The 13,654-nt window shown below is 38.8% G+C and overlaps 1 protein-coding gene and 1 long non-coding RNA gene across 2 annotated transcripts; one reads left to right on the forward strand and one right to left on the reverse strand.

The window, feature by feature from the left end:
• Nucleotides 1-2,987: 2,987 nt before the first annotated feature.
• Nucleotides 2,988-4,565, reverse strand: LOC107911011 (uncharacterized). The gene is made up of 2 exons (XM_016838914.1): nucleotides 4,279-4,565; nucleotides 2,988-4,101 (listed from the first exon to the last, which is right to left on the reverse strand). The coding sequence occupies exons 1-2, from the start codon at nucleotides 4,563-4,565 to the stop codon at nucleotides 2,988-2,990; spliced, it is 1,401 nt and encodes a 466-aa protein (XP_016694403.1).
• A 7,303-nt stretch (nucleotides 4,566-11,868) lies between these two features.
• LOC107912741 (uncharacterized) lies at nucleotides 11,869-13,009 on the forward strand. The gene is made up of 2 exons (XR_001688274.2): nucleotides 11,869-12,406; nucleotides 12,697-13,009. It is a non-coding gene; the product is annotated as an uncharacterized lncRNA (long non-coding RNA).
• The last annotated feature ends 645 nt before the right edge of the window (nucleotides 13,010-13,654 follow it).

The following is a 13,654-nucleotide window of genomic DNA, read 5'->3' on the forward strand; positions in this document are numbered from 1 at the left end:
TCTTGCTTGCTTGGTCCGGGTATTTACGATTCTTCACGTATTGCAATATATCGTGATACCAAGGGTGATCTTCTTTTTCTTCGCCTTCTCCAATATTATAACAGTGGGCTGGAGTTTCATAAATGCTCATCCGGATGGGTTTGACATCTTCTTGTTTGTTCACCTTGATCATGGAAGCTAAGGTAGCCAAAGCATCAGTCATCTGACTTTCGTCTCGTGGAAGGTAGTGGAAGGTAATGTCCTCAAACTTTTTAACCAATTCCAAGACTAGTTTTCGATAATCGATCAACTTGGGGTCTCCGGTCTCCCATTCTCTCTTGAGTTGATAAATCACTAGCGCAGAATCCCCACACACCTCTAGCATTTTAATCTTGCGTTCTATGGCTGCACAGATTCCCATGATGCACGCTTCGTATTCTGCCATGTTGCAATTGAAATCCAATTTACTGATGAATGTATAACGATCTCTATTTGGGGACACCAAGACTGCCCCAATTCCATTACCCACAGCATTTGACGCCCCATCGAAGTTCAGTTTCCAATGAAGTTTTTCTGGATCACCTTTTCCAGCGGTCGCAACAACGTTAGGTCTTCATTCGGAAAGTTGAAGTTCAGAGGCTCGAAGTCTTCCAAAGCTCTACTGGCCAAAAAATCTGCTATTGCACTTCCTTTTACTGCTTTCTAGTTCACATAGACTATGTCAAATTCGGAAAGTAGAATATGCCATCGGGCCATCCTTCTATTCAAAGCTGTTGACTCCATCATATACTTTAAAGGGTCCAATTTTGAGATGAGCCAAGTGGTGTGATACAACATATACTGCCTCAACCTTCGGGTTGTCCAAATTAGGGCACAACACAACTTCTCTATCGGCGAGTACCTTATTTTGCATTCCGTGAACTTTTTACTAAGATAGTAAATAGCTTTTTCCTTCTTTTCCGACTCATCGTGCTGACCTAGTATGCATCTCATAGAATTCTCAAATACTGCCAGATACAGTATCAATGGCTTATCGGGGTTAGGTGGCATTAGCACTGGAGCGTTGGATAAGTACTGTTTGACCTTGTCAAAAGCCCTTTGGCATTCTTTATCCCATTCACCTTGGTTGTGTTTCTTGATGAGGCGAAAGACAGGGTCACATTTCTCGGTTAATTGCGAAATAAACCGAGCGATGTAATTTAATTTTCCTAAAAAGCCTCGAACCTCTTTCTGAGTACGCGGCGGAAATAACTCTTGTATGGCTTTGACTTTGTCTAGATCGATCTTGATCCCTTTTTCACTGACCACGAATTCGAGAAGCTTTCCAGACTTGGCTCTGAAGGTACATTTTACCGGGTTGAGTTTTAGCTGAAATTTCCTCAGTCTCAAGAATAATTTTCTCAGGACTTGTATGTGCTCCTTCTCTGTTCGAGACTTAGCGATCATATCATCGACATAAACCTCAATCTCTTTATGCATCATGTCATGGAACAGGGTTACCATGGCTCTTTGATAAGTTGCCCCCGCATTCTTCAGTCCAAACGGCATCACTTTGTAGCAGAACGTGCCTCACATGGTTACAAATATGGTCTTCTCCATGTCTTCAGGATGCATCTTGATTTGGTTATATCCGGAGAAACCGTCCATGAATGAAAACAGTGAGTGTCCCGCCGTGTTGTCCACTAGGGTGTCGATATGAGGTAGTGGGAAATTGTCCTTCGGACTGGCCTTGTTCAAATCTCTGTAGTCCACACACATTCGCACTTTTCTATCTTTCTTAGGGACAGGGACGATGTTGGCTACCCAATTTGAGTATTTTACCACCTTTAAGAATCCAGCGTCGAACTGCTATCGGTCCTTTTCTTTTATTTTTAGTAAGACGTTAGGCCTCATTCTTCGGAGTTTTTGCTGAATTGGCTTACATTCTTCTTTTATAGGGAGTCGGTGCACCACGATGTCAGTGTACAACCTAGGGATATCTTGGTATGACCATGCGAAGACATATTTGAATTCTTGAAGTAATTCAATGAGGGCTCGCTTCATCTCCGTAGTGACACATGTTCCAATCTTCACCTCTTGTCCTTCTCTCAAGCTCACAATTTCAACTGATTCTTTGTGAGGTAGGATTTGTTTATCGTCTTGTTCTACCATTCTCAACAAATCAGGAGATAGGTTACAGCCTTGGTCATCTTCGAAATCCTAGGAATCATCCATACACACATCTCGCTCAAAAGAAAATTCTGAGTCACTAGCAGTGTCACTCGTATCATTGATATCTGGGGACATGTTATGAGGATGAGGACAGATACAAAGAATCAAAAGAATTCGAAACATTTATTTGCGTGGTATGATTATGAATGACGAATGAAAGAATATTTCAAGAATAAAAGAATCCAAAAGTAATCATTTGTATGGTTATAGATGAAATTGAAAGGATGGGAGAACATTTGCTCAAAAATGATAATAACCGTGTATTTTATTGAAATAACATTTTTAAACATCGGCCTATTTCACAAAAGATTCTTATTACTCCTAGGCCTAGAGCAATAAGTGTGTTTTGGATATTACTTTGAATCCGTTCTAAAAACTACAGGAATCTCTTCCGCAGTCCAGTTGTCCAAAACACTTCCAGGTGTGTAACGGCAAATGCCCGATAAATTTTCTCTTCTAGTCTCCTCTTCATACATGACGTTGATGTCCAACCTTTCCAACCTTTCTTCTATAGCTCCCGTCATTGACATGTCTCTCTCGGGATGAATGATTCCCTCGGACACAAATATTTTCAATATATGGGGAAATATCATTGGTTCCCACTTGATTTCCTCTCCCGTTAACCGTGCTCTCCTTTTTTCTTGCTTCTTTTCTAACTCCCTCCTCTTTTGTTTCACATCCGGCTTAAATCCTAAGCCGAAGCGGTCTCTCTTGTCTTTCAGCATTGGCATTTCAACCCTTCCTTGCAGATGTCTCCCAAGTCCTCTTCCGGGTAGGGCCCCTTTTCCAATCGTCAACTAGAGGCTCATCCTTGTGGTTTTGGACAATTTTGGCATCAGAATCTTACTTCCCTCGGTGATGAAGGTCACGTTAACAAATTCCAAAGATCGAAATGAACATTCGATTGCTTCGTCATCTGTCTCCAAATAGGGCGCATTATTGCTCACAGTTGCAATGATATCCTCCTCAGCCTTGATCGTTATCAACCTCTCCTTCGATACTAGCTTCAATTTTTGATGCAATGAGGAAGGCACTTCCCCAGCTGAATGTATCCAGGGCCTCCCCAACAAGCAATTGTATGAGGGCTTGATATTCATTACGAGGAAATCCACCTCATACGTGTTTGGCCCAATCTGAAGAGGTACATCGATTCTGCCCATCACCTTCCTCTCTGTGCCATCAAATGCTTTCACGATGTTCTGGCACTCCTTCATGAGAGAGCTGTCTATAGGTAACCTATTCAACGTGGTCAATGACAGGACGTTCAAAGCTGACCCATTGTCAATCAGCACACCTGGCAGCGTATACCCTTTACAGCGCGTGGTGATATGCAAAGCTTGAGTCGACCCCATGCCCCCAGGTGGTATCTCATCGTCATTGAAAAAGATATAGTTGTCGGAACTGATGCTGCTAACCAAGCGGTCCAACTTGTTAACGGAGATATCATTGGCAACGTACGTTTCATTCAAGACCTTCATTAGCGCACTGCGATGAACTTCCGAGCTTAGAAGTAAGGCCAGCATCGAGATACGGGCTGGTTGTTTACGTAGCTGTTCCACCATACTGTATTCGCTATGCTTTAGGAATTTTAAAAACTCCTTGGCCTCCTCTTCGTTAACTGGCTCGTTAACAGGTTTGGTTGCTTTTCCCTTCATTTCCTCGACCACCTGGGCTTTTCCTTTTATGGGCTGTGCCTCCTCATTTGCTGTATCGTAACGTCTCTCGCTACGTGTATAGGAGCCTCCATCTTGGTCCCCTCTTGAAGCGTCAACCGGACTCTCCTTTCCCGGTATCGTCACACTGCACTCATAATTCCATGGGACCTTTTTACTGTCTTTGTAGGGGAAGACTGCAGGTCTTTGGATTATGACCCTCGGTGGCACTTGGACTCCAGCCTCATTATTTTTGGGTCTCGAAATGATTACCACTGGATAGTTAGATGTTCGATTCTGTGCCGTCGATTCTCCCTCCGATGCGCATATATCTCATTCTATGAGGGTTTTGGCTTCTTCATAAAATTTAATTTCCTTATTGTTCATCATGTTTTGCACTAAGGCTTTGAACTCTATGCAATCTTGGATTTTATACCCCACCTCGTCGTGAAACTCACAGTAGTTTCTCTCTTGTTCAATTTCTTCCCTCGAATCCAACACGATCAGTCCTCTCTTGGCCATCTCCTTCCATACCCGCCTCAACGGGGTCCTGACTTCTGCCATCTCATACTTGGTCTTCTTGTTCCTACCTTCACTTATCCCATTCACTCCTTGGTCGGCATGATTGGGGAGTGGGTTTCCTACTACATTGGGTGTGGTTGGGTCATCAAATCTCACGATCCCCACCTTAATGAGTCTCTCGACTACTTTCTTGAATGCCATGCAATTTTTGATCGAGTGCCCGGTAATTCCCGCATGGTATTCACATTGGGCGTTTGTGTCATACTATTTGGGATACGGGGGCTACAGTGGCTCCAGGTAGAAATAGGACACCACATGAGCGTTGAACAGGTTCTGGTACAACTCCCTATATGTCATGGGTATAGGGGTGAATTGTGGCCCTTCTGTGTTCTCCCTTGCATTAGATTCTTATCTTACAGAGCTTTGTTGATTGGTGGTCACCGTCTTGGGTTGATTTACGGTAAATGACTTAGATTGCCCCTTGTTGAATGTGCTCATGTTGTTCACTTCATTATCTCTTTTCCTCGGGGCCGACTTCCTGGCACTCTCCCCCGACTCTATCTTATCGCTTCTCACAGCATTTTCAATCATTTCCCCCGTAATCACTATGTCGGAGAAGCTCTTGGTGGCGCTTCCCAACATATGAGTGATAAAACGGGCCTTCAAGATGTTTATAAAGAGCATCGTCGTCTCCTTTTCTAGAAGTGGCGGCTGAACTTGTATGGCCACCTTTCTCCATCTTTGTGCGTACTGTCTGAAGCTTTCATTCGATTTCTTCTCTATATTCTGGAGAGTGATTCTGTCAGAGGTCATGTCTGTCACATGATTGTATTGCTTCATAAAGGCCTGATCCAGGTCATTCCACGAATTAATTTTAGAGCGGCTTAATTGGTTGTACCATTTAGACGCCGCCCCGACCAGACTATCTTGAAAGTAGTGGATTAATAGTTGGTCATTGTTAATGTACCTCGTCATTCGCCTGCAGAATATAGTGATGTGGGCTTCAGGGCAACTTGTTCCATTGTATTTCTCGAATTCGGGCATTTTGAATTTAGGGGGAAGGACTAAATCTGGGACTAGACTCAGGTCTTTGGCATCAATCCCTTGATGATGATTCGCGCTTTCCATGGCTTTGAATTTCTCCTCGAGCCATCTACACCATTCTTCCAATTGTTTTTGCGAATCTATCCTCGCATTTTCTTCGTAGGCAACTTCGTCCAAATCGGGAACGGGCGGATAGTTCGGGTTGTTGACAAACTTCGGCCGGTTTGAAAATTCATCGGTATTGAAGCTCCAGCCTGAACTTATTGGGGCATGATCGTGATAGATGGTTTCAGTAGATTAATCTCGGGCTTCATCGGTACATGTGTCGGAGTGAAGCTAGGGGGTATTGAGGATCTTCATTAGTTTCTTCAATTTTGTCCATGGGGCCCTTTCCCTTATCCGTTCCTCCCAACAGCAATTGGGATAACTGACTCATCATTTCCCTCTGGGACTCCATCATTTGCTCTTTCATCTCTCGCTGAATCTTGGCTAGCTGCTCTTGCATCTGGGACTGCATTTGTTCTTGCATATCTTTTTGCATCTGCTTCAATTTCTTGAGTCTCTTATCCAGTGATTTTTTTCTTGTACCGTAGGGGTGTGTGGTTGGTTGGTTTTTGTTGGTTTCTAGGTTACTGAAATAATTTTTAATTAATTAAATAGAAAACTCTTATGGCCTTTAATGCACAATGATATGATGTAATGCAAATGCATGAATGCAAAGGAGGCATCAATTTTTCTAAGCAACAAGGCCAGCTCTTGTCCGCGATCCGACTCCAACTCATACTTCACGCTCAGTGTGTCCGCCTGAACCGCTAAAGTTTGCAAGTAGTCCGCTACCTCCCGAATCTAGGTTATGGCTTCCCCCATAAGGTAATCTCTGTTTCTGACTTGGTCTTGCGCATGGTGAAGCTGCTCTTTCCAACGATCCTCGTTTGCCTCGAAAAACTGGGTCCGCATCTTACAGTTTTGCAGTGATGCCTCTAACTCTTCTATTCTTCCTTTCATTTCTTTTATCTTGCTCAAGCTTGCCCTCAACTCTATTGCGGTGTTACGGTTTCGGTACTGATGCAGAGACTTCTCGAGTTCTGCCACTCTAGCCCTTAATTCACCTCCTCATTTCTACTCTCCGATAGACTCTTCTCCAAATCTTCGTTTCGTTCCTGAGCTTCTCAGAATTTCCTTTCCCACCGGTCGGTATTGGCCTTTTCTTCTCGAATTTCATGGCGCCATTGTTTGGAAGACTTTCCTAACCCCGCGGTTCTCATGGATAGGCGCAGCTTCTTATAGTCAGTCTTTAAGCTGTCTAGAGTCTCTTCGGCCTTAGTTTTCTTTTTCTCCACTTCTCAGCCTCAGACCTCTAGACATCAGCGTCTAACCTTAGTTGCATCTTCTTCCCAAGCTCTGAACTCTTCTTCTCGAAGTCTTGTTTTATAATTTCCAATTCTGATGAGGCAACTTGTAATTGTTCCCCGATAGGTCGAGCATTCTCTAAGCTTGGCCTAGGAATATTATTATTAATCCTCTTCTTAAACCACTCGCTATACTCGGGCGTTACCATGGAACCGACGGCTAACCTCTTCATCCAACAAGTTTGCTTCCAAGCATCCGATAACTCCCGAAATCTCTTCTTATAGTGAGCATCTTTAAACGAGAATTCACTCTGAGCAAGTCCATAGGTCATGGGTACAAACTACCTCGATTTATATTGTCTCAAGGCTAGCAGTGGAGTATACCCGATAGCTCCCCAAATTCCTAACAACGACACCCAATCAAAGTTACCACATCGGTACATGATCTCATCAGGAACCATCCAATAAGCTCTCCACTTGATATCTCCCTCCTTGAGGTTCTGAAGAATGTCCATCCATTTCTCCTCCGAGATATCCTCTCTCCTTTGTATAACTGCCTCTTCTTTTAACGGGGAATAACCTTCGGAAAAGACCCGATAGGAAACCTTGTCTACCTTCCAAAAGTGCCCGTGAAACCATGCCATCAATAATTGTGCACATCCAATGAATCGTCCCTCACCCGTCTTCTGACATGAGCTCAAAGATCTGAACGTTTCTGCCAATATCGTCGATACCAGTGTGATTCCCTTCTCAAGGCGATCGAATAAATCAATGACTACTTCGTCCACGTGCCTCAAAGCCTTGGGAAAAATTACCAATCTGTAGATGCTTAAGGCGAAGATGTCGATACTCTTTCTTTCGTCTGGATGCGTCAAGATCAAATCTCACAAATTCTCCCAAGGGATACATTTGCTATCTTCTTTTTGCTAAATCCGAGCAGTGACCCAAGGCTCGCTCATACCAAAAATGTTCATCAGTTTCTTCACAAAAGTTTGACTACTAAAAACCCGGGCATAAGTCTTTCGGACTTGAATTTTTGGACACTTGAGCAAAGTAGTGTATTCCTCCATGGTAGGTACCAAATCCACTTTTCCAAAAGTGAAACACTTGTACGCAGAATTCCAAAACTGCACCAAGGCTCAGAACAAATGCTTATCCACTCTAATGTCTAGCAGGTAGGGTATGTCACCATAGCTTTGGTAAAACAACTGCTTAATCAAGGCATCCCAACTAGCCCAAATATCTCTCAACTCTTGCAACTCATTCTGTACTACATTGACATGAGTGAAATCCTGCAGCTTCGATACATACCCTTCTGCCAAGCTATCCCCTCTCTCTGATTGTAGCTTCTCCGACCATGCATGAACGACCGCATTATCCTCGACTTTACTAAGAAATTCATTCTCTATGTCAAACTTTCTAACTTAGTAATTGAACACGGATTAACACCTCATTTAATATGCAATGTCATGCAAAAAGACAATCAAAACAAAACACAGGTTAGTATCAGGTAATATCGATAAAATGCAAGCACATAAACGGTAATCACAACGCATATACAGGTAAGTACTAAGGCTTGACGCGGCTCCACCCAAGGATAACTCCTAACGTTCACTATATGTGGTTCGGTTCTAGAGATAAGGTACTTGAACCAGCAGATTCCTCAATCCTCTCCCATTATAGGCTCATATAGATCGAGTTCGGTTCGGGGGATACATTTCCCAATGACTATGCGGAGATGAAAATCTCACGAAATCATATGTACGGATGTACCCCGGAAGCAATCCACTAGCCCATGCGGAGGTGAAAACCTCACGAAAGTGTAGTTTCTTACCCCACTTAGAAGGTGTGACTACAGCGGTCATGCAATGAAATGCAGTACTATTCTACGAGATTTGAACCATAACAATCATACAAATGAATGCAATTATGATTTTCAAAACAAGTTTTCGATTTTTGACAGAAACACAACAAATAAATCGATTTTATGGCTCGACTCTCTAGTCCCCAGTAGAGTCGCCAAGCTGTCGAAACCATCCTTTTTATTTAAAATTTTTAAATTTAATGAAAATATCGACTTTTGAAAAACAGAAATGTGGAGTCGCCACCGATCCTTTTGTTTTGGTGTGATCGGGTCACCTAAGAATTTGGTTATTTTAATAAAACATTTGTGATCTACTAAAACAACAACTCTGGTCTACGAAAAATTTAGAAAACGGGCTCGGGAGTCGGTTACGCATGAGGAAGGATTAGCACCCTTACTACGCCCAAAATTGGTACCAAATCGATTAAATACTGTTCTTATGTCTAAAATTAAAAATGTTTTTGAAATGTGGTTTTTTTATAACAGTTGAATAACCCGAGTTGATTGTCAAAAATCTTCTTGTTCGACGTTCGAAAATTTATAATTTGAAAATCACGAAGGGATGCTCAACTATTTAGTCCAACGAAAAATCGAAACCCAGCACAGTAGGGCACGATTATTCGAATTCCCAAACATCGATCATTACCTCACTTTGGGAAAATACGAGTGAAATTCCGGAGAGATATTCGGTTATTTTGGACAGACGGGAGATTGTAACCCAGCACGATATGGCACTATTCCCCGAACTACCAAACATCGAACACTTCTTTCGTTTAAAAGGGTTTTTAGAAAACGTGAATGAAACTTCGAAGGGATCTTCGATTGTATAGGGCGAATGAAAAAGCGCAACCCAGCACGATATGGCACAATTCTCAAATCGCCAAACATCGAACATCATTTGTTTTGAAAGGTTTTTAATAAACATGAGTGAAAACCTAAAGGAATATTCGATTGTTTTGAGCAAACGAGAAATCACAACCCAGCACTATAGGGCATGATTCCCGAATTGTCAATCACCGAATATTGCCTTCGTTTTAAATGATTTTTAGAAGACATGCGTGAAATTTTGGAGGGATATTTGATTATTTTAAGCAAACGAGAAATTGCAACCCAGCCCGTTAGGGCACGATTCCATGAATTGCCAAATATCGCACATCGCCTCCATTTTAAAGAATTTTTAAAAGGCATGAGTGAAATTTTGAAGGGATATTCGATTATTTTAAGCAAATGCGAAATTGTAACCCAACACGTTAGGGCACTATTCCGCGAATTGCCAAATGTCGAATCTCGACTTCGTTTTAAAGAATTTTTAAGTGAATACTTATAAACTAGCTTAAAACGTATTAATGCATTTTTTGAAATGAAACGAAATTAATCATAAAATTTGGATTTTATAAAACCACATTTCGAAAATCAAAAGGAAAACGATGAATGGGGTAATATGTACATATAAAATACGAAAATAGAAGAGTGGAGGCAATACGATTTATTTGACCAACTAACAAACACTTACAACTAAGCACAATTAGCTTGGAAATATAGCTCAATCTCAACATGCATGGAGAATAATTAACATGGCAATATAAAATAATAAACAAATAAATAATGCAATGATAACATGCATGGGAAATAATTTATATACAATACAATAAAGAAAATAATACTACAACAATACAACACCACAAAACAATACATAAAAATGTGCCAAAATGACGTGCATAACATGATATAAAATAATTAACGCAAGATGTAAAAAGAGGAACAACATAACAATTAGAAGCCAATGTGGTATAAAATAATTTTAAAATAGTGACGAATAAATGAACACATAATATATAGGTTGACCAATTTGCATAAAAAGTAAGGATATATAATTATAGAAATAGATATTATAGAGTGGAAATTTGAATCAAATTGCATGTAAAATGTTTTAGACACAAATGCATTTAAAAATCGACAACGTACATGATAATAATGTATATAATATGAAAGAATAATAAAGATATATGACAAGTTATAATACACTAAATAGATTTATAAAACATATATACATAAATGACTTTTAAAAATAATTATTTGTAAAAACATAGAAATACCTACAAGCTTAAATTAATTTTATAACAAGTCGTATAATGGACTTAAGAACATGCTTATATATATATATATATAAAGAAGACTATATGTATGAAACACATGGATTTAATAATATATAGATCAAATGTAGGTATCAATAAATATACATATATAAATAATGATTACTTAGAAGATATATTACGTAGGACTATATAATGAAATACAAGAAAAAATTTGAGAAATCATATGTATAAAATAATATAGGGTTAATAATATATATAAGAAATAAGTTAACTTTAATATATATAAAAAAAATATGCTCATATGTACAAAGTATGTTTTTTTTAGGAGTATCTAGTTAAAAATGACCATATACATATAAAAAAGAAAAATAATTTAAATGACATATACACCATATATATATATATATAAAAGGATCGAATATGAGGATAAAATATAAATATGTATATAAAAATATATGAAAACTTTTTTTTTAAAAGAATGATAAAACGATTTTAAGGATACATCAAGTTTTAAAATAAAAAATATGTAACAACACAAAACAAATAGTACATATCTAAAATAAATAATATATGAAAACCTTAGATTAATAATAAAATAATTTAAAAATGAAGAATACGACAAATTTTAAATTAATATGGAAAAATGGCTAGAACTTAAACATGTACATATGGTGAAAGACAATTTAAATATTATGTAAAACGTGAAAGGTTCTAAATATATATATAATAAGATGTGTTCTTGAGAATAAATTATATACATGATGGGCTAAAAAAATACGACCACAAATATACAAGTAGGTTTAAAAGGAATTATGTATGTAAAAGTAACGTAGAATTAATAATATATAGAATATAAAAAAAAAACTAGTCTTGCCATGAACTATATATGCACAATATTATATGAATAAAACAAAGTAATATATAATTTTTTTTAAAACAATATGATAAAAGAAAACTTTAAAATAAAGACTTTATAAAATCAGGAGCTAATATTATCTTGTTAATTCAAAAAAAGTATGTATATACATGTATAGAAAGTATTAAGTTGATAAAAAAAATGATAGACCATGTAAATCAAATGGACTCAATTAAAATACAATTAAAATGAATGGGCTAATTTATAAATAAAATAATCAAAAGAGGGCCAACGTGTGATGCGCGTCAATGTAAAAGGACTAGAACTAGAAATAACCTAAGTTCTAAAACGCAGAGCAGAGATACGGACCAAAGCGCAAACATGCGCAAATTACAGGGCTAATTTTAAAACACAAGGTAGGCAAATTGGACGCAAATTGAAGGCTGTGCGCAAGGGGAAGGACTTGTTTCCTAAATAGACCATTTTTGGCGCAAAAGGCTCCCCCCACCCTTCTTACACGGTACCGTTTTGCTTAATATTTGAAACTTAAAGCCGTTGAATGGCAGCTTACTATTCCCCTTTTTTTTCGCCATAAGCAGCAGACCCAATTCTTAGAGTTTCAACACAGCAAATTTTTGGGTTTTCCCATCCCCCCATTTGACCATTCGACTGCCCCATTCTACCATTGAAATTGATGGACGGTGGCTCCCCATGGAGTCGTTTCATTCTCCTACTCTAAGCCTCACCTCGAAAGGTAAGATTTTTAGCCCGAAAACCCATCTCAAGCTTCGATTTCGACGAAGAAGAGATGGTCCCCGATGGCTCGTTTGAAGGTATGCTTCCTTTTTTATTATATTATGCAGAAAACATATGAAACATGAAAGGAAGATGAAATAGATGCGGAAAAAAAAGAAGAAGCACAAGGCGTTCGAAAAAAAAATCACCTTCTAGTTCTATTCTGATTTCTCTCTATTGCGGATTGCGTAAATGTCTGTTTTTTTGTGTAACCGATTACAAGGATTAAAATTTCGGCTTTATAGCCGAAGAAAAAAAAGAAAAAAGAAAAAATACAATATTTCTCTTTTGTTTGCATTCGCTGCTGTTCTGCCTCGTTTGTTTGCAGGTACGGAGGTATGGAGCCAGCTGTGGGGATATGTGGCACTCGACGTAGGGCGTACGGAGGCGTTGAAGGCGGTCGTATGGCGCGAGGGCTGGGGCTCGTCTGCAGTTGCGGCGCAAATGTGAGGAGAAAACCCTAGGGTTTCTTTGTTTAGGCATTTGGGCTTATTGGGCCTATTTTTGGATCAGGTCTAGGTTTAGTCATTGGGCTTGTGACTTGGGTCTTGAGTTTTAATTTTGGGTTTAAGGTCATGTATTAAATTTAGATTTGGACTGTAAAAAGGATTTTTAATTAATAGACTGTTTCATTTATTGTATTTTTTTGTGTTTTGGTTTCTTTTTGGGGCCGGACAAATTAGCCTATTTACATCAACCATTAAATTTTATGAAGTAATTGATTAAATAATTGGTTAAAATGAATATTGTTTGTGATTTGCTTAGCAATTCACGGACCCATGAATCAATAATTCACCACTTAACTTGAATGTTAGTACCAACAAATCATTAATTTATCAAAAATTACATGTATATCATAATCATGACATCACAATTATCTCTTTTGAAGAGACGGTAATGATTCGTTAATAAGTAATGTGAGAGTAACTGATCTTGACTCTTAGATTTCATGTCGAGCACTCTAACATGTAGGATAAATTTGATGGACTGAACTTGATAGAAAAAGCCAGTGATGAGAATATCACAAAACTAGGTGGATGAGAACGTCAGATTAAAAAAGGAAAAGAAGGTTCTTGAATATATAAGTGGGTCCACCCTAAAAACTTAATTTTATCACCATTCTTAGCTTCACCCTTGGAAAGCTACAACTTTCCAGTAGATTTCATCCCAAAAAGGGTAATCAATAGCAACATGGTTAGACTTGATTTTGGGTTGAGGTATTCGTTTAAATTTGAAGGTTCATTCGAAAAATAAAAAGATTTAAATAAAAATATAAGCTCAAAAAA

The sequence above is a fragment of the Gossypium hirsutum genome, chromosome A11 (assembly GCF_007990345.1).
Source record: "Gossypium hirsutum isolate 1008001.06 chromosome A11, Gossypium_hirsutum_v2.1, whole genome shotgun sequence".
Taxonomy (NCBI): domain Eukaryota; kingdom Viridiplantae; phylum Streptophyta; class Magnoliopsida; order Malvales; family Malvaceae; genus Gossypium; species Gossypium hirsutum.